General features: G+C 39.1%; 1 protein-coding gene across 4 annotated transcripts in view; it reads right to left on the bottom strand.

Moving 5' to 3' along the window:
- Positions 1-18,059, bottom strand: part of LOC128608566 (mitogen-activated protein kinase kinase kinase kinase 4) — an 80,639-nt gene extending 62,580 nt beyond the window's left edge. For 2 of the 4 annotated variants that reach the window (XM_053626384.1, XM_053626385.1), the window contains exons 1-2: positions 17,720-18,055; positions 17,286-17,351 (exon numbers count right to left, since the gene is read on the bottom strand). In XM_053626384.1, coding sequence (XP_053482359.1) covers positions 17,286-17,351; positions 17,720-17,776 — 123 coding nt within the window. In that variant the 5' untranslated portion in view covers positions 17,777-18,055. Of the gene's footprint in view, positions 1-17,285; positions 17,352-17,719 lie in introns of all 4 variants that reach the window. The other 2 variants (XR_008386095.1, XM_053626383.1) reach the window with 2 other exon arrangements.
- Positions 18,060-20,132: the final 2,073 nt, after the last annotated feature.

Genomic DNA, 20,132 nt, shown 5'->3' with positions numbered 1-20,132 from the left:
AGGGCAAGCACAGCTTCAGTTAATGTTCATATCAAACATCAGAATGGGGGAAAAGTGTGATCTCTCTGACTTTAACCATGGAATGGAGATCAGCAGTTTCTGAAATTCTCAAACCAACCACATCTGGTACCAACAACCACGGCACGGTTAAAGTCACATAGATGACACGGTTTCCCCATTCTGACGTTTGCTGTGAACGTTAACTGAAGCTCATGACCTGTACATTATCTGCATGATTTTATGCACTGCACTGCTGCAACATGATTGGCTGATAAGATAACTGCACCAATGTGCAGGTGGTCCTAATAAAGTGTCAGTTATAAACAGAACTTCATTTGTCAAAACAAATATTGTGCATCTTTTAGGATATGGGCCTAAAATAAACACTAGATATATGAGACTGGTTTTCCAGCACAACACAAACTCCATCATCTATAGTATTACTGGGTGGAGTCTTTATACTCTGAACATAAAATGCCCATTTAGTGTATTTAAAAACACTCTGAACCATTCTGCATTGCTTTTATTTATTCTCAGCTCTTTAAATGATCAGTGTCCAGTTACATGTGCCTGTCATTTAACACAAAAGTAAAGACTTTTCAGTTTATTAACCTCTGAGACATTTTACAATCTTTTATTGCGTTTGTTAAGAAGATTAAAGTTTGTTTTTAATAATACGAAGAAAAAGAATAAGATTAAGAAGAATAAGAAGAATAAGAAAGGAGATTAACAAGAAGATTAAGAAGAATAATAAGAAGATTAAGAAGAAGATTAAGTAGAAGATTAAGAAGAATAATAAGATTAAGAAGAAGAATAAGATTAAGAAGAAGAAATTTTTTAAAAAGAAGATTAAGAAGAAGAACAAAAAGTAGAAGAGGAATAAGAAGATTAAAGTTTGTTTTTAATAATAAGAAGAAAAAGAGGAAGAAGATTAATAAGATTAAGAATAAGAAGGTTAAGAAGAAGATTTAGAAGAAGAATAACAAGAATAAGAAATTTAAGAAGAACAAGAAGTAGAAGAGGAATAAGAAGATTAAAGTTTGTTTTTAATAATAAGAAAAAAAGAAGAAGATTAATAAGATTAAGAATAAGAAGGTTAAGAAGAAGATTAAGAATAAAAAGGAGATTAAGAAGATTAAGAATAATAATAAGAAGAAGAAGAAAAAGAAGATTAAGAAGAATAAGAAGAAAAAGAAGAAAAGAAGAAGAAGAAGAAGAATTAAGAATAATAAGAATAATAGGAAGAAATCCAGCAGAAATAAAATGGAAAATCTATCCTGATGCAACTGATTTGTAATTACGGCTCTATTCAACTGCAGCCACATAAACGAGTTGAACTGGAACACCAGGGAGCGTGAGAAGGCTTCCAGCTCACAGCTAATTCACACCATCACCTCTGCTTGAAATAGCTCAGAGGTGTTACCATAGACACAAACAACAGTGGGGCTGCTGGAGAAGAGAGAGAAAGCAGGCTTATTCTACATGAAGATCAATCCAATGCCAAAAAACTCTAACAAGTCACAGCAATTTCATTAGACTTCTAATGATCAAACTATAAGCCTAAAGTCCCCTCACCTTACCCATGCATAACTTTTTATATGAGCAGGATCATGCAGATTTTGTATAAATGCATAAAACGGTTATGCCCAAGCAATCGACGGGGTGGCCGTAAAGTCAGTAACCAATGGGAATATATCGAGCAAAACCCACATAACCATGATACAGCAGCTGAGAAAATGTGTAGAGAGGAAGAGTGAACATGTAGAGCATATGTTGTAAATAATAAACGCACATTTAAGTGTATGCAGTTCTTCTCTCATTGGTCCTGACTTCTCGGACACCTACACTGTGCACTGAGTCTTCCGCTGAGTTACAGACAGTCTGTGCTAGGCATGGGACACTGACAATAGTGTCGAGAATCGTCAATAGATTCCACCTGTCACGATATGGCTATTGATCACACGGTTTAAAAGTCTGTGGGAATTTGTTTCCTTTTCATTCTTTTTATATCCTGTGCAAACCTTAATAACCTACCATGAGATACAGCAGAGGTTCTCAACCTTTTGTAACTAAAGCCCCCGAGCTTCCCTTATCATGTGGCACCAGCCAAACCCCATCCCCCCCCCCCCAAATATTGGAGGAGACCAGGTGTAATGATTATCTAATCTATATAAAATCTATCTATATATAAACATAATCTATAATCTGTTTTGATAGATAGATTTTTTTTTTTTTTTTGCTTTTGTATATTTTTTAATTACTTTTCATAGTTTGTGATTTTTTCAAATAACTTTTATAAAACTATATAACGGACAGGTATGGAACACGAATGATCAAAAATGTTTCTGAACGCTATAACTACTTTGAACAAAAGAACTAGGCTGTAATAACGTGTACTATCTTACATGTGAAACATGTTGCATTACATTCGTCTTGCATTCTGAAAATGTGAAAAAGCTTGCTTTGCTAATCTAGTAGGAAGCCTTGCACATAACATGTAAATCAAATGACCAGTTTCACACCAATTACTGTCTTATTTATCTAGTCAGCTTCAGAAGAAAAACTGGAGCTGGATGGTACACGCCCACAGGAGATGGGGTACAATCAGCATGACTAAGCATCGCTAGAAGATCTGAGTCAGACTCAAGTTAAGCTGTCAAGAGAAACGAGGCACATGTGTGTTTTCAGCAGTGTTTTGGCACAGACATTTTGAGCAGTGGGAGTATTTTCTAACCATTATTGACAAGGACAATACCAGCAGTACTGGACTGTCATCATTTCTATTGGCCTGAGTTTTAACCATATCCCTCAGGCCAATATGCCACAAACATGTGAAACAGAATTCCATGCAATCGCTGGTTTTCCCAATGTCAGAAGCTTGACTGCATTCTTGCCACAGTGAAAGCGCCACTAGAGAATAAATTCAGTTACATAAATCCCAACAGTATCCTCTTGTGAACATGCGGAGTAGCAACGCACATCTGTTGCTGTTCAACATTAAATTTTATTACATTAAAAATGACAAACACAATAATACTAAAGAGTGCAGCTTAATTCCTCCCCACTTCACTGAGCACTCACTCATTCATGTGCGTTTCCCGATGGCAGGCTTTGAAGCGATGCCGAAATACCTTATACAGTTAATTGTGGGTGTATATTTATATAAATAAGTGACATGCACATGCTATGAACAATTGGTATTTATGCTTGTACATATGACTCATCTATGCACATTCAATTCATTTTAATTATATTCACATGAATTTTATGTTCAAGAAACATAATCAGCAAAAAAACAAACAAACAAAAAACCCTACATTAGTCAAAAATGCAATACTCGGCATCACTACTCATTTGGCCACATATACTAATGTCTTCTGTGTGTCTACAAATATACTGTATTTATCAAAACAAGATCACATCGTTTTACAAAGTCAGAAAAGCTGATGGAAAGCAGGGGAGAGTGTGAGCTGGGTCAGCATGAGTAAAACAACACACCCTATATACCCATCTCACAAAGAAGCAAATAAACATTCAGGCATAAGGTGTCCTACAAAGATCACACGTTCATAAGGACGACCGTTTAAGATTCATATACACATGTAAACATGCTTAAAGCCTGAACTATCAGTCTGTCCTTTCACAGCTGTCTGCTTGAGTGCTGCAAATCAAAACTCTGAAAACATTTACCTCTGTCTACTAAATGTGCCAGTAAACTGTATGTGTGTGTGAGAGAGAGAGTTTGAATAGAGTGGAATTTAGGCCTGGGTTCTCATGAGAGTTGAGGAGTCTGCCTAGCTACAGGATAAATGCAAACTGTTCCACATCCAATCACAGGCTTCGGTTTCAGTCAGCTGACACCCAGCCCCATCTCCAGGAAGAAGAGGAGGAGAAAGAGGAATCAGGCTCAGACGAAAAACCTCAATAAACATGGATGTGTGTGTGTCTGTTTAAAGCAGCGGTTCTTAACCTTTTTGCGATTGCAACCCACATTTAAGAATGACATTATTTTGAGACACCCCCCCAGTAGCCCCCCTTTCTTTCCTTAACTGTCCAATTAATTTTAGATCTAAAATATGATTGACAGGTTTTATAGTCCTATTTTTATTTTACAGTTCATCATTTCAGAAAACACACCCCTGCAGGTATCACTCTGACCCTGCAGGTACAATAGCTTCAAACATGGGTCTTTCATGTAGTTGTGATAGTGAAGCTTCCTACATGTAATTCCCCTTAAAAACCATCCCTTATGTGTTACATAATATAACATACAGCTAATGTGTGTGTATGAAGCAGTGAGTAAGCATTTAGATACATCAAGGCATGCGTGTGTGTGTGCGTGCGTGCGTGCATGTGCGAGTTTTGCTGAAAAAGTTGTGTCAAATGTCTCTCCCTCTCTCCTGTGGTTTGCCTAATGCTCTCACTGCTGCAGCAAAGAGGCAAAACTGTGCTGCAGGCACAAAATGAGCCATAACCTGGTACCAATCCGGAGTTGTGTCTGGATACTGAACGTGACAAAGTCGCAATAGGATAATTGGCAGTGAGAAAACTAGCTCTGTTATTTAGCTAGTTTGTCAAGCCACTTATGAGTCTGTTTAGATGCGGCGTGACGTATGGTGTACCTTGAATGGGAAATCAGTCCAGCCCTCATACACACTCCCTGACTTCCTGTTTCAAAAGGAAACAGGTCAACATATGGAATAATATTTCACCTCTCAAACCATTTTAACACTGTGTAGTTACATATAAAATAGACAAAACTGTCACAGGCAGGTCGAGCACAAGTAAACACAAATCAGAAAAGTCAAATCAAACTTAATAAACCTGAAAATATTTAGCAACACTCAAACACAAGCCTGTATGGTGTATATTCATTAACGTTACAAAACGTTACCTACTGTGTACGCAGCACAGCTACTAATTTGGTCCACATGGAACACCAGGTCAACACATAACATAATTCCTTACTGTGGTGACTTAGTGGCTTGTGTATGTATGTATGGATGGATTTATTTATTTGAATCAGTTTTACACCTTTAAAGAAATGGAGACTTGACTGTTAAGAAAAGGCAATTCAGCCATGCTAACTGAACTGGATTTCTCTGGAGTTCTGGAGAAACCTGTTCATATATAGGTCTACATTTACGCTGTCTTGTTGAGGTTAGATAACTTTTCACAGCTGCTCAAGACAAAAGGTATCGTCAAGCTTCATTGGGGAAGTGTAAGCACATCTGGAGTACCACTGGAACACATCAGCACCAAGGCCAGCGACAATTCCCAGAATGCCAGCGGTACCACCTGTGCCAGATACAGTATTGGGCACAATCACTCAGAACTGGAGGGCAAAGAGCTTGTCAGACCTCTGAGGAAAAAGAGCTGCACAATCGAACACTCTCTCGCTCTAAATTCACCTTGCCCGCAGCTAAAATAGCATTATAATGCTTACCCAAGCATTTCCTCGACGGAAGGAATCCCTTCAAGCTGCACTGAAGCACAAATTCCCCATGGATCCAGTTACCCAGCACCACCTGAAAGCATCCGCCAAGCTCAATCCAGATCACAAGATGGAGTCATGGATTCATACCCAGTTTAGTGGGTTCTCCCTCACCAGAAGAGTGCAACAAACGTACCTGGCACCAGGGTGTACAACAAATTAAAACCTAAAATCCTTACACAAGGTATTATCCATCATTATGTGTAGTGATACACATCTGGCAAAAATTTAACCAGCTTTAAATGGACAAGTTGATCACCAGTTAGGTGGCTGAGACTTATACATGCGTTTGTTTTTAAACTACAGCTATCAAGGTGCTCTTCAAACATCTGTGGACAGAGCAGGCAGAACCTCTTAAGCTTTTAGCACCCGGTCAGAATACATCCTGGTGACAATCAAATAAACCACAAGCTACCCCAAAAGCCTGGCACTTAAGAAAGCCACAACAAAACAAGTTATTCAGAATCCACAAGATATTTATGGTCCTTAGCACCACCTTCACCACAACTGAGGGATGAGGTAAGCAAGCACCTAGAGGAGAAATGTCTCCATACCTCAAATCTACCACCCTCAAACTGGTGGCCTACCTGCGAGAAGTGTGTAATTGTCAAGGACATGCAGGACAGCGAACTCCTGCAACCTAGAAACAGTTTGAAGTCCAAACATTTTCCCACAGAACTGACGGAGAGGAGCAGGCGATGCAGCCACCCCTCTCGGATAGATATCACGTCAACTATATTCAGCGACATGTCAACGTGACAATGCTCATTGCCTATGTAGATGACTCTACACAAGCAGAGTGATATCACTGTGATCCACCCACATGACTGGCCTAAAGACGGTGTCTGAAGAACTGGACTAACAGCCAAAGTCAAGAACATGCCAACTGGGAGAATCATCTGTGGCCTCCTAAAGCTCCAGTGTAATAGTCTTAATTCTCCTTGCAGATTTTTCAGATGAAGTCTGCCCTCCATCATGCCACTAAAGCGGCATGAGCTTGTCATCTGTGAAGGCACCTCAGCATTTGCTCCATGGATGAAATCAGTTTAAATTTCACCATGCATCTAACCCCTGCCTTTCCTGCAACCAAATCAAACCCCTCTATGACTAAAATACAAACACACTATAAGATGTGTTATGGTGGAATAGACTCCAGATCCACCACCCAGACCAGAGTAAAGCGATTGCCAAAAGTGAATAAATGAATGAACAAATGACTATGGTACAGGCATAATCTAGGTCAAACATAAAAACTCAGGAAACTGTAAACTCTCAATGAACTTTGGGATCAGATTTACATCCCATAGAACTGCTGTTTTGTGATGTATGCTCATAGTACTGCACCATTCCCTTATTCCCATATTTATTGACCCCTTTATCCTGGTCAAGGTTGTGGTGGATCCAGAGCCTATCCTGTAAACACTGGGCATGAGGTGGAGGATACACCCTAGATGGGACGCCAGTTCATGGCCAGTTCAGGACACCAGGAAACCAGGAACCCAAAAAATAACACCACAGGTGAATTGGGGGGGGGGGGTGGGGGTTAAATTAGGATCATTTGTGCACAGTAACAGATTACAGTCAGCAACTGTATACTGATGGAGTGCAACAATATAACAGGCTTTAGTATATTTAAGGAATGCACCATCAAGTAGCTCATTAAATAATGACCATCTTCTCCTAAAGATCAGACGCATACATTTACTCAATCCAGAGAAGACTAAATACAGATATATTCATAAAAAGGTGACCAGGTTTTACCCACAATGCATTGACGTGCAAATATCACAACTTAATATTGTATGTTAGATTCTACGCATATAATATTTGCTCACTAAAACAGTTATAAAACTAATTATTGTGACATCTCCTTTCCTAACCCCCAAACATCCATCCATCCATCCATCCCCTATACCGCTTATCCTTTCTTCAGGGTCACGGGGAAACCTGGAGCCTATCCCAGGAAGCATCGGGCACAAGGCGGGGTACACCCTGGACAGGGTGCCAATCCATCGCAGGGCACAATCACACACCCATTCATACACTACGGACACTTTTGGACATGCCAATCAGCCTACCATGCATGTCTTTGGACTGGGGGAGGAAACCGGAGTACCCGGAGGAAACCCCCGTAGCACAGGGAGAACACCCCCAAACAATTTACTTTAAATATTATGGTATTGAAGAGGTGGGATACGAGTTTGTAAACATGTATGAAGAGTAAAAATTATGTTGCCAAATCTTTTTTTAAAGCCTTTGCACCACTACTTCACAACAGGACAAATATATTTAGGTGTTTTGTCGCAAATTCCTACACATTTTATATCATAAAAAAATTATAAATATAAACTGGCAAGCTATATAAACACACATACATACATACATACATACATACACACACACACACACACACACACACACACATACATATATATATATATATATATATATATATATATATATATATATATATATATATATATATATATATATATAAATATATAAAAAATGGAACAAATAGGCGATCTGCAAAATAGATTTTTCTGATTGCACACTGAATATGAATCATTTGCAGATAAGCATCATTCGTTAGAAAAATTTGTGCAACTATTAGTCAACAAAATCCCTCTTCAGGCTGTCTTTATAAGGATTTTAAAGTGCTGGCACTTTTTTTATTACTTAATGATCAGAAATGCACTACAAGCAAAACTGCACACTGAACCTGAACTGAATTATATTACAGAAATGTAATCTCTCACAAACACGAGACAGGAGAAATGTAGTTTTGTGGTCATGTACTAGCGACGAACAAAGGGAGAGCCAGTAAAATCTTTTCATTTTTCCTGTTTTTTTTCCATTAACCCTTTCTGTTCAAACTGGGGATGAGCCCATATTTTCAAATGTTTGAATTCAAGAGCTCCTAAACAGTGGAACGGAAAAAAGATTGCTCCATCATCCTGAAATTGCGAGCTGCCACAGCCATCCACGGGTGTCCTTGAGCTAATGCATGAACAATAGGGCAGATAGTGCTTTCCTCAGTGTGTTACGCCACCCTGTGAGGCCGTATGAGCAGCAGCTTCAAAAAGACCTTCCCTGGTTGATAGCTATTGTGTGACAGTCAGTTTCTCCAGGATTTCACATTTTTCCAATCAAAGAAATTAACAGAAAATCAAGCAATACACACTACAGAATGTATATATGTACCATACGCAATATTTTGATGATATTTTGGTGCAAACAATACAGTGGGGGAAATAAGTATTGGACATGTCAAGATTTTTTTTTTCAGTAAATATATTTCAAATGAGGCTATTCACATGAAATTTTCACCAGACATCAGTATTAACACAAGAAATCTAGAAATATAAAGAATTCACAACATTAAAGTCCATAAATAAACTTGTGTAATAAATTGGAATGACACAGGAAAAAAGTATTCAAAAACGCTAAAAAAATCTGTTCTCTTAAGAAAAGCTGAAAACCAGCTGAAATCCGTAAGTATTTAGAAAATAATTATACCCCATATCTGTGCAAATTAATATCAGCTGGATTGGTAAATTGATGGTCTATAAAAACTATTTTAAAAAAAGCTTTCCGTTACCAAGGTGTCACACAAGAAACATCTCATCATGGGTAAAAGCAAAGAACTCTCCAAAGACCTTCGTAACCTTATTGTTGAGAAACATATTGATGGAATCGGATACAGACGTATTTCAAAACTTCTGAATCCTCCAGTAAGCACCATTGGGGCCATTATCCGCAAGTGGAAGCAACATCACTCCATCAGCAACCACCCACGCACAGGAGCTCCTCGCAAGATTTCTGACCAGGGAGTCAGAAGAAAAGTCAGAAGAGTAGCCCAAGAGTCAAGGACCACTCGGAAAGAGCTCCAGAAACACTTGGATGCAGCAGGTACCATCGTCACAGAGAAAATAATAGGCAATGCACTCCACTGCTCACGCTCACTCCGCAAGACTCCATTACTAAAGAAAAGACATATTAAAGCTTGTTTAAAGTTTGCTACAATTCATTTGGACAAGCCTATGAAATACTGGGAGTGTAGAGTCAAGTCAGACGAGAGCAAAATTGAACTTTTTGGATGTCATCTACACACCATGTTTGGAGAAGAAACTGCTCATCACCGTAAAAACACTATACCAACAGTGAATTTTGGAGGTGGAAGCATCATGGTGTGGGGCTCTTGGTACTGGCAGACATCACATGGTACTGACAGACTTCATATAATTGAAGGAACGATGAATGGAGCCCTTTACCGGAAGATTCTTGAGAAGAATCTGATGCCATCCACCAGGATGATGAAGATGAGACGTGGGTGGACCTTCCAGCAGGACAACAATCCAAAGCATACAGCGAAGGAAACTCTCAATTAGTTTCAGAGAAAAAAAATCAAGGTGTTAGAATGGCCCAGTCAATCACCTGACTTGAATCCAATTGAACAAGATTTAAAGACAATATGTTTAGAAGAATGGGCCAAAATCACACCTGAATACTGCGGCCCATTAATTTCTTCATACAGGAAGTGTCTTGAAGCTGTCATTACCAACAAAGCCTTCTCCACTAAGTATTAAATAAATTTCAGTTAGCGTGTTCAATACTTTTTTTCCTGTGTCATTCCTCTTTATTACACATAACTTCATTTATGGACTTTAATGTGTGGATTTCTTTATATGTGTGGATTTCTTGAGTTAATACCAAAGTCTGGTGAAAATTTCATGTGAATAGTCTCATTGGAAATATATTTACTGAAAAACTTATTTCCCCCGCTGTATGTATTTCACACCTGGATATAGCTGATTATCATTATATACAGTTGGAAGTTTGCATACACTCATCATGAACATGAATGCCATGGCAACATTGGGCTTTCAATAATTTCTTTAAACTGTTCTTTTTCTGGGGCAGAATGATTGTACAACATACACCTTTAATAAAAAAACAAAAACAAGAATTTGGTTCACAAGTTTTTATTTATTTGGGGTTTTCTGTAGTCAATACAAGGTCAAAATTATACATACAGGGTCAAAAATATACATACAGCACACCTAATACTTAGTTAAATGTGCCTTATCAAGTTTCACCTCGAGCAGACGCTTTTGGTAGCCAGCCACCAGCTTCTGACAGAATTCTGGTTGGATATTTGACCATACTTCTTGGCAGAATTGGTAAAGTTCAGTGACATTTGTTGGTTTCCTGGACTTGACTCGACTCTTAAACACAGTCCACAAATTTTTGATAGGGTTGAGATCAGGACTTTGGGAAGGCCATTCCAAAAGCTTAATGTTAGCTTGCTTTATCCATTCCACAACCAGCTTTGATGTGTGGTTGGGGTCATTGTCCTGCTGGAATACAACATTAAGTCCAAGTTTTAACCGTCTGTCTGGTGGTTTGAGATTATGCTGAATAATTCTAAGGCAGTCCTCCTTCATTATTCCATCCACTTTGTGCAATACACCAGTTCCACTGGCAGTAAAACAGCCCCAGAGCATAATGCTACCACCACCATGCTTAACAGTTGGTACAGTGTTCTTTACTCCTCCAAACATACCTCTGGTCATTGTGGCCAAAGAACTCAATCTTTGTCTCAGCCGACCATAAAACTTTCCTCCAGAAGGCGTTTTCTTTATTCATATGGTGTTCATACTTTATACGGGCTTGAAGGTGTCGATTGTGGAGCAGGGGCTTCTTTCTTCTTCTTTCAGCAGCCTTTCAGTCCATGGCGATGTAAAACTGACTTGACTGTAGACAGTGATGTTCCAGCAGCTTCCAGTTCATGGTAAGCCTGTACTTTGGTGGTTCCTGGATTTCTCCTGACCATCGGAACCAATTTCTTTTCACCTGAGGGTGACAGTTTGGGTCTTCTTCCAGACCTTGGCAAAGTGGTTACACTTCCCAATAACATATTTACATACAATTGTTTAAACCGATGATCTTAGAATCTGCAATTGTTTAGAAATGGTCCCAAGAGACATTTCTGACCTGTATAAATCCACCCTGCTCTTTTTCAGATCTGCACTGTGCTCCTTGGACTTTCCTATAGTACTGTGTGTTAGTCAATCCAATGAGTGCTGTCACACAAACCCTTTTTATGTTGGCACAGAGAAGCTGCCAGCTGTAGTTAATCATGATCACTAACAGGAAAATAAGAGGCCTGGGTCTTGGCAAATTAAAGGACATTTTGGAACTTTCAACACCACTTAATAATCTAATTGTTTGTATGTATATTTTTGACCCTGTATGTATAATTTTGGTCCTGTGTTGATACCACAAATTACTAAAAATAAAAAGTTTTATTTTATTAAAGATGTATGTTGTACAATCAATCACTCTGCCCCAGAAAAGAAAAGTTCAAAGAAATTATTGAAACCCATAATATTGCCATGACATTCATGTCCATGATGAGTATGTAAACTTCTGACCACAACTTTTGGGGTGTGCGTATATGAGATTTTATATTATGCATAGACATATATATATATTTATATATACATATATACTTATATATATACATACATATGCATATATATGTATGTATGTATGTATGTATGTATATGAGTATATTTATGTGTATATATACACACACATACACACACACATATATATATATATATATATATATATATATATATATATATATATATATATACACATACACATATACATACATACACACACACACACACACACACACACACAGTATCTCACAAAAGTGAGTACACCCTTCACATTTTTGTAAATATTTGATTATATCTTTTAATGTGACAACACTGAATAAATGACACTTTGCTACAATGTAAAGTAGTGAGTGTACAGCTTGTGTAACAGTGTAAATTTACTGTCCCCTCAAAATAACTCAACACAACGCCATTAAAGTCTAATCCGCTGGCAACAAACGTGAGTACACCCCTAAGGGACAATGTCCAAATTGGGCCCAAAGTGTCAATATTTTGTGTGGCCACCATTATTTTCCAGCACTGCCTTAACCCTCTTGAGCATGGAGTTCACCAGAGCTTCACAGGTTGCCACTGGAGTCCTCTTCCACTCCTCCAAGACGACATCACCGAGCTGGTGGATGTTAGAGACCTTGTGCTCCTGCACCTTCCGTTTGAGGATGCCCCACAGATGCTCAAAAGGGTTTAGGTCTGGAGACATGCTTGGCCAGTCCATCACCTTCACCCTCAGCTTCTTTAGCATGGCAGTGGTCATCTTGGAGGTGTGTTTGGGGTCGTTATCATGCTGGAATACTGCATACTGATCATGCTCTGCTTCAGTATGTCACAGTACATGTTGGCATTCATGGTTCCCTCAATGAACTGGAGCTCCCCAGTGCTGGCAGCACTCATGCAGCCCCAGACTATGACACTCCCACCATCATGCTTGACTGTAGGCAAGGCACACTTGTCTTTGTACTCCTCACCTGGTTGCCGCCACACACGCTTGACACCATCTGAACCAAATAAGTTTATCATGGTCTCATCAGACCACAGGACATGGTTCCAGTAATCCATGTCCTTAGTCTGCTTGTCTTCAGTAAACTGTTTGCGGGCTTTCTTGTGCATCATCTTTAGAAGAGGCTTCCTTCTGGGACGACAACCATGCAGACCAATTTGATGCAGCGTGCGGCGTATGGTCTGAGCACTGACAGCCTGAACCCCCCCTTCAATCTCTGCAGCAATGCTGGCTTCACTCATACAACTATTTCCCAAAGACAACCTCTGGATATGACGCTGAGCACGTGCACTCAACTTCTTTGGTCGACCATGGCGAGGCCTGTTCTGAGTGGAACCTGTCCTGTTAAACCGCTGTATGGTCTTGGCCACCGTGCTGCAGCTCAGTGTCAGGGTCTTGGCAATCTTCTTATAGCCTAGGCCATCTTTATGTAGAACAACGATTCTTTTTTTCAGATCCTCAGAGAGTTCTTTGCCATGAGGTGCCATGTTGAACTTCCAGTGGCCAGTATGAGGGAGTGTGAGAGCGATGACACCAAATTTAACACACCTGCTCCCTATTCACACCTGAGTTCTTGTAACACTAACAAGTCACATGACACCGGGGAAGGAAAATGTAATTGGGCCCAATTTGGACATTGTCACTTAGGGGTGTACTCACTTTTGTTGCCAGCGGTTTAGACATTAATGGCTGTGTGTTGAGTTATTTTGAGGGTACAGCAAATTTACACTGTTACACAAGCTGTACACTCACTACTTTACATTGTAGCAAAGTGTCATTTCTTCAGTGTTGTTACATTAAAAGACAATCAAATATTTGCAAAAATGTGAGGGGTGTACTCACTTTTGAGAGGTACTGTGTGTATATCTTATATATATATATATATATATAAAAAAGAGATGCACCGACGTATCTGCCGATAAAGGCGATTTTTCATGTTAGTTTAAATTGTTTTCACAAACATCCGATGATCAGGGCTGATTATATCCTGTCAATCAATCAAAATCAATTGCGTTCTGTGCATAAAGACGACTCTTGTGTGGCATGATGACAAAACTACAGTTTGTAAGCTCTGTAAGCTCTACACTCCTAAAATTTTACACCGGAAGTGAACAGCAGTGAAGCAGGAGTTTCGGACTCGAGTCAATTTTTTTTTTGCCGAGCTGCTCGAGCTGAATTAAAGGGCCAGTACACTGTTGAAAGATTTAAATAAAGATGAGGTGACAAAAAAATATATTGCACAGAAAAATATATTTGTAGGGTAGTACATTTCATATCCAGTTAATGTTAATATATAAAAAAGTTTATATTATATATTACCAGTTTGATGTTCAATAATGAAATTGTCACGATTTCCCCTCGCGCACCCTGATGAGTAAGCACTCACTTCCGGGTTTTCAGTCACATTGACTGTTTACTTTCTACACGTGCATCTGTTATGGTTTATGTCCTGTCTACGCCCCAGTATTGTTATTGGCTGTTTCCCGTATGTGTCATCATTAATCTCAGTCGTTTTGTGTTCACCCGTGATTACGTTTGTCATTTAAACCCCTCGTGTCTCTTTGTATTACGTGAGTTTTCCGTGTACCAAGCCGTTGGTTATCGTGTTTTGTGTCATAGTTTTGATCCTGTTCTCGTCCACGTTTCTCGATTCCTGTTTAGTCTTATTTATGCTCGTCTGCCGATCGCCTGACCTACTGCCTGTTTTTGACCACGCTATTGTCTCGCGTTTTGGATTTGTCTGCCTGTCTCTACTCTAATAAAGCTCTTATCTGCAGTTGCATCCATCCTAACCTCCATTACCTTCCGTAACGTGACAGAAGTAGAAATGCTTTTGTTTGTGGTGAGTGAATGTGAAGTCTATCCGGGGTTTTTTTTTTAAGAATTCAGTCAATTAATTCTTTTAATATGAATTAATAATATTCAGAAGTTAAGAAATCTTACTTTAATCTTCAGAATTTAGTTCATGTGTTAATGTTAGAGTAATGTGTTTTCTGTTTATGAGACCAGTTACTGTGAATCAACTTTTTGAAATGGAGAGAATAAAGTTTTTATTTGCATTTCTTTCAGAATTGTGGAATTAATGATTATTAATTTATAAGAAGGCATAAAAGGCAGAACTATCTGCATCGGCCGTTATCACTCTGAATAATCGGTTATCTGTTATACAGTTATACGACCGCATTATAACACCATCCCCACGCCTCAGTGATCTACGCTGCCTAAGGAAGCGGAAATGCGGAAACCGGCATTTTAGCCAACTTTGGAGCTCATTATGTTTCAATCAATCATTTTTTATAATACAACTATAAATAAATTTACCATTTAGGATATGGTGAATCCGTAGTACGTTTTGTTTACAATATTAAACATGTTTGTAGCAAGTTTTGATGCATTTAGTTTTACACAGACAAAAATACACATAGTTTTGCATTGTTTATTATATTTTTCATGCAACATTACACCCCCACTATTGTCAGTAGCATTTAGAATTGTATTTTTTCACTGCAGTAAAAGAAGACACGTTGGTTTGTAGGTTATAGGGCTAGACTGTGACTACACTAGTTTGAATGTTGAATTATGTATTTTTGTATTGTTTCTAGCCTGAAACTACACATTGTTAAAACTTTTTATATTTCATACAAAGCCCTCATAATTACACATTTACATGTGATGTATGCTGTAAGCCCTAATCATCAGTGCACCTAATTATCAAAAAGCAAACACATTTATAGATGAATATAGACAACGGCCCTATTCAGACAGGATGAAATTTAAGCACCATATTTATTTGCCTAGCAGACGTGTCCACCTCCTGCACAGCAAAATGCGAGATGAATGCTTTTGGAAGAGTACTTCAACAACATAGAAGAACATAAAACCTCATCTCCATACTGTCTACACTGCGAGCGTATTCTCAGGAGAAAGAAAATAAAATCCCAAAGGCTGATTAAATGGGCTATAGTTAACTTTAAATCTTTGATATGTCATATGTGACTATAGTTTTCTACAAATATATGAATGAGAAAGGAACTTACAGCAATACAGCTACTCATCGAACGCTGATGATGCCAAATAAACGAGACACAAAAAGAGCAGGGCGATATGGCAAAAATACGATACTTGAGGGCATTTCTACGATACACAATGTGTATCACGATATGTAACTCAGCTAACACTGTTCACAAAACAGTAGTAAAATAACAAAAAACGGTTAACCGAGTTTGACGATACTTTTCCTTAATGCCTACAAAGACAAAGTTTTTAAGAAAGTACACCGAATTTAATTTGGTTTACATCAAAAATTATTTAAAAATATTTTAAAAAATGCATCACTATACCAACGATATCTGTATCGCATAATCATTTATTATGATATTGATATTATAACGATACATCACCCAGCCCTAGACACAAACACTTTACTCTGCAATCCTGGATAGTGACAGTAATATATCATCTAGCACTCAGCTATAAGAGACAATACCCAAAAAAAAAAAAAAAAAAGGCCACTTCCTCTCGTGTTTCCACACTTTCCCCATAGCATATAGTGCTACCTTTTCCAGCATGTCATAATATATAATACCTGGGATTGTTTACTAGCTATTGGGGGGGTAAATTTTACAGAAGAAGAAGCTGTATGTATAAACTATTAACAAGACGAATTGAGTTTCAGAAAGATGGGACTAAACTCACAGAGACACATTAGTGTAAAACTAATCCAGTCTGAAGAGGCATTTGATTTGAGGATGGGGGGAGGGGATCCTGTCAAGATCAGAAACCTGCACTTTATTCAATCTAACGCACACATGGACTTGGCGCCATCACTTTCCACAGCGGCTTCCCGACAGGATGTGATGTCGCCCTGAGAGCGCCCACGCTGACGAACAGGGAGCAGTCGTTATTCAAGCGGAAGAACCCCAGCTGAAAGGGCTGTATTAATGGTTGGTAATGCCTTCTTGCCCTGCTCCAGTAGTGTGATGCCGTATGGTGCTGCAGTAAGAGAGTGAAGCTGAAATGCGCAGAGCTGATCACACCCACCACTGGCGCAAAGGGAGCAGAGCCGTGGACGATGCATCACGGTGACGGTTTTACGCCGGTATGTGGTTCGATATTAGTGTCAAGTCCCGGGGAGTGGAAATATAGGGCACTGCCCATCTGATCCTAAAAATCTCAGCTGGATTAAATGCACCATCACTGGAGGAGACTAACACTGCTTTAGCTAGGAACATTACAAACTGGTGCATATAAAAACTGCCTTTAATGGGAAGCTGTAATAAATGGAGCTGTATAGCAGAGAGTGAGGCTAGAGGCCCAGACCCACCTTGTAGACTTGTCCATATGTGCCATTGCCCACCACCTCGACCAGCTCAAAAATCCCAGCGGGGTCCTGAAACACACACACACACAGACACACAGACACACACACACACAATCATGCACAGCCTATACAAGCCTCAATATTCAGCATGTGTGACAGTGAGAAACTGAGATTTCTGCATAAAAGCTAAATGCTTTTATTTTATTTTATTTGCAAACAAAGGACTACTCGGTCCTGGGCGAGCCACATCAGTAACACACACACACAGGCTTTCAGCAACAACACAAAAACACAAAACAAATGCAGATTTGTTTTGCCTTTTTTGTTTGTTTGTTTGTTTTAACAAGGTTTAGGCAGTGTTTCGAGGCGACACACACGGTGTAAGACAGGAGCAGCAGGCTGGAGAGAAGAGGCTAAAGCTAGCAGTGCGCACATACCCGCAGAGAGGCGAGGTCTATATCCACCAGACTTTTAGCTGGAGAATCGTTCGCCATCTTCTCGCTTGTTGTAGCCGAGCTGCGATATTAGCTTACGCTCCTACTGAGTTTTCACACCGAGGGTGCATCCGAGACGCCGTATATCATCGTTTTGGCGATTGGGAATTACCCTTTTGTTCCTTTTTTTCCCCCCCCGGACGCAGCAAGGCTCTGCACCGCTTTTTCCCTTGCCCCGGTTTGTGTAGGTGGAGTAGATATGAGGCTTTTAGTCCATAACGGAATAACGGACGACGCCGCACATAGGAAAGCAGAGGAACAACGAGTCCCAAAGAATCGGTTCTTTTTCTGAACGACTCCGTGCAGGCAGTTGGTGAATCGATTCACACAAACGCACGAATCCTGATATCTGTTCGTCTGTTATTTTATTTTTATGTTTTATAGTGTATTTGTTGGGGTCGTTTTTGGTTTGTTATTTTATCATTTTAAAAGCACTATGTCAAACATCCATAAGTATATAGTAAAATGTTAAAGTGCACCTATTATGGTTTTTCAAACATTACCTTTCATGTAGTGTGTTATATGGCTGTTTGTGAATGTAAAAACGTTTGCAAAGTTTAAAAAAATAAAAATCAAAACTCACAACAAACGGAGTTATTGACTCCCAAAACAAGGAACCGATTCTGAACAGCTGAAACGAGTCATTAGTAATTCCAGACTTACTTCCTGTACATACCTACCTAGGTTTGTAAGAAAAAGCCCCGCCTCTGGACTTCATTGGCTGCTTGCTTACAGTGGTAGACCAATCACAACAGACGGGGACATCTGACCAATCAGAGCAGAGTATGCTCTCTGAAAGGAGGAGTTTCGAATGAATCCTTTAGAACGGATAATTTAACGAGTCGTTTGTGACACTGGGGAAAAAAGGTAATGCTGTAGTTTAAATTATGAGTAGATTAAAGTGGTTTTGACCTTGGATGCATGTAAATCTATTGTATGAGACCTTTAAAACAAAATTAGGCATGATTCAAAACCATAATAGGTGCCCTTTAAAATAATAGGTGGCATATAAATATATCCATTATCCTACACAGGGTCGCAGGGAGCCTGGATCCTATCCCAGAGGACTCAGGGCACAGGTCGGGGGATACCCTGTACGGGGTGGCCACCCCATCGCAGGGCACAATCACACACACACTCACACATCCATTCACACACTATGGATAATTTGGAGATGCCAATCAATATACAGTGCATGTCTTTGGACTGGGGGAGGAATCCGGGGTACCCAGAGGAAACCCCTGAAGCGTGGGGAGAACATGCAAACTCCACGCACACAGGGCGGAGATGCAAGGCAAACGTGCTAACCACTAAGCTACCATGCCCCATATCAGGGCTCTACAGTACGACCATTTCACTTGCATTTGTGACTGAAAAATTCTTTGTGTGACTGTGAAAAAATATTTAGGAGCACCGGTGCGAGTGACCTGTTCGGAGTTGTATAATGCAATTGGAATAAAAACTACAACTCCAAAATGCATCTACACTGCGCAACAGTTACTTTCACACTGCTTTTCATCAACTCAGTCAACCAAACAAGTGTGTAAATACTGCAAAGAAGCCATTATGATGACGAGAGTAACTCTGTACATCATCTGCTCCTCTTAACTTCCCGATCTCATAACCGCCATCTTTTATTGATCCCACAAAATGACCTGCACCTGCGACCTGCTCGTGTAGAGACAGTGGTAAATTAATAATAATGCTAACGCTACAAGGTGGGTTTTAATTCAAACTTCTTTATTAAATAATTCCTCACCAATCATAATCAAGCGTAGCAACTGTTCAGTCTGTACACATACTGCCGTTCTCCTTCACTAACTCTAATAGCGCATTCACTTCATTTAAACTCAGGGTTGCCTGATATCACTAGAAAAGTCAACTCCAGTTTCCATGTTTTGATTCAATCCCCCAAAATAACTCAATATTATCAGCAGACATGGCAACACTGTACTGGGGGACCGATCTAAAAGGAACAACTGATAAACAAACAAACAAAAAAATAATAATGTAAAGACAGAAAATGTGCTTATTTATAAATAAGTAATTTAATATAATAAAATAGATATTATAATAACTTCATAAAATATTAAAAAAAATGAGAAATTAAATGATGTTTAATTACTATGGGTTGCATTTAATATCAGTTTGACATTAAGCTTAGTAAGCTATCTCCTTAGAAAGCTATTAATCTTTTTCCTAATATGGGTCATGGATGTGTTAGTCTACTTTTAATTAGGACTCTTTATTGTTTAAAATATTTAAAAATAAATATGTTATGCTTGTTTATTTATCAATTAACCAACGGTATTTCTCATTGCTATTATTTTAATTCAATTAACTGTGACAATGAGCA

Source organism: Ictalurus furcatus, chromosome 6 (genome assembly GCF_023375685.1).
Source record: "Ictalurus furcatus strain D&B chromosome 6, Billie_1.0, whole genome shotgun sequence".
Classification (NCBI taxonomy): domain Eukaryota; kingdom Metazoa; phylum Chordata; class Actinopteri; order Siluriformes; family Ictaluridae; genus Ictalurus; species Ictalurus furcatus.
Note: the sequence above shows the minus strand (reverse complement) of the source record. Positions and strands in the feature narration are given on the sequence as shown.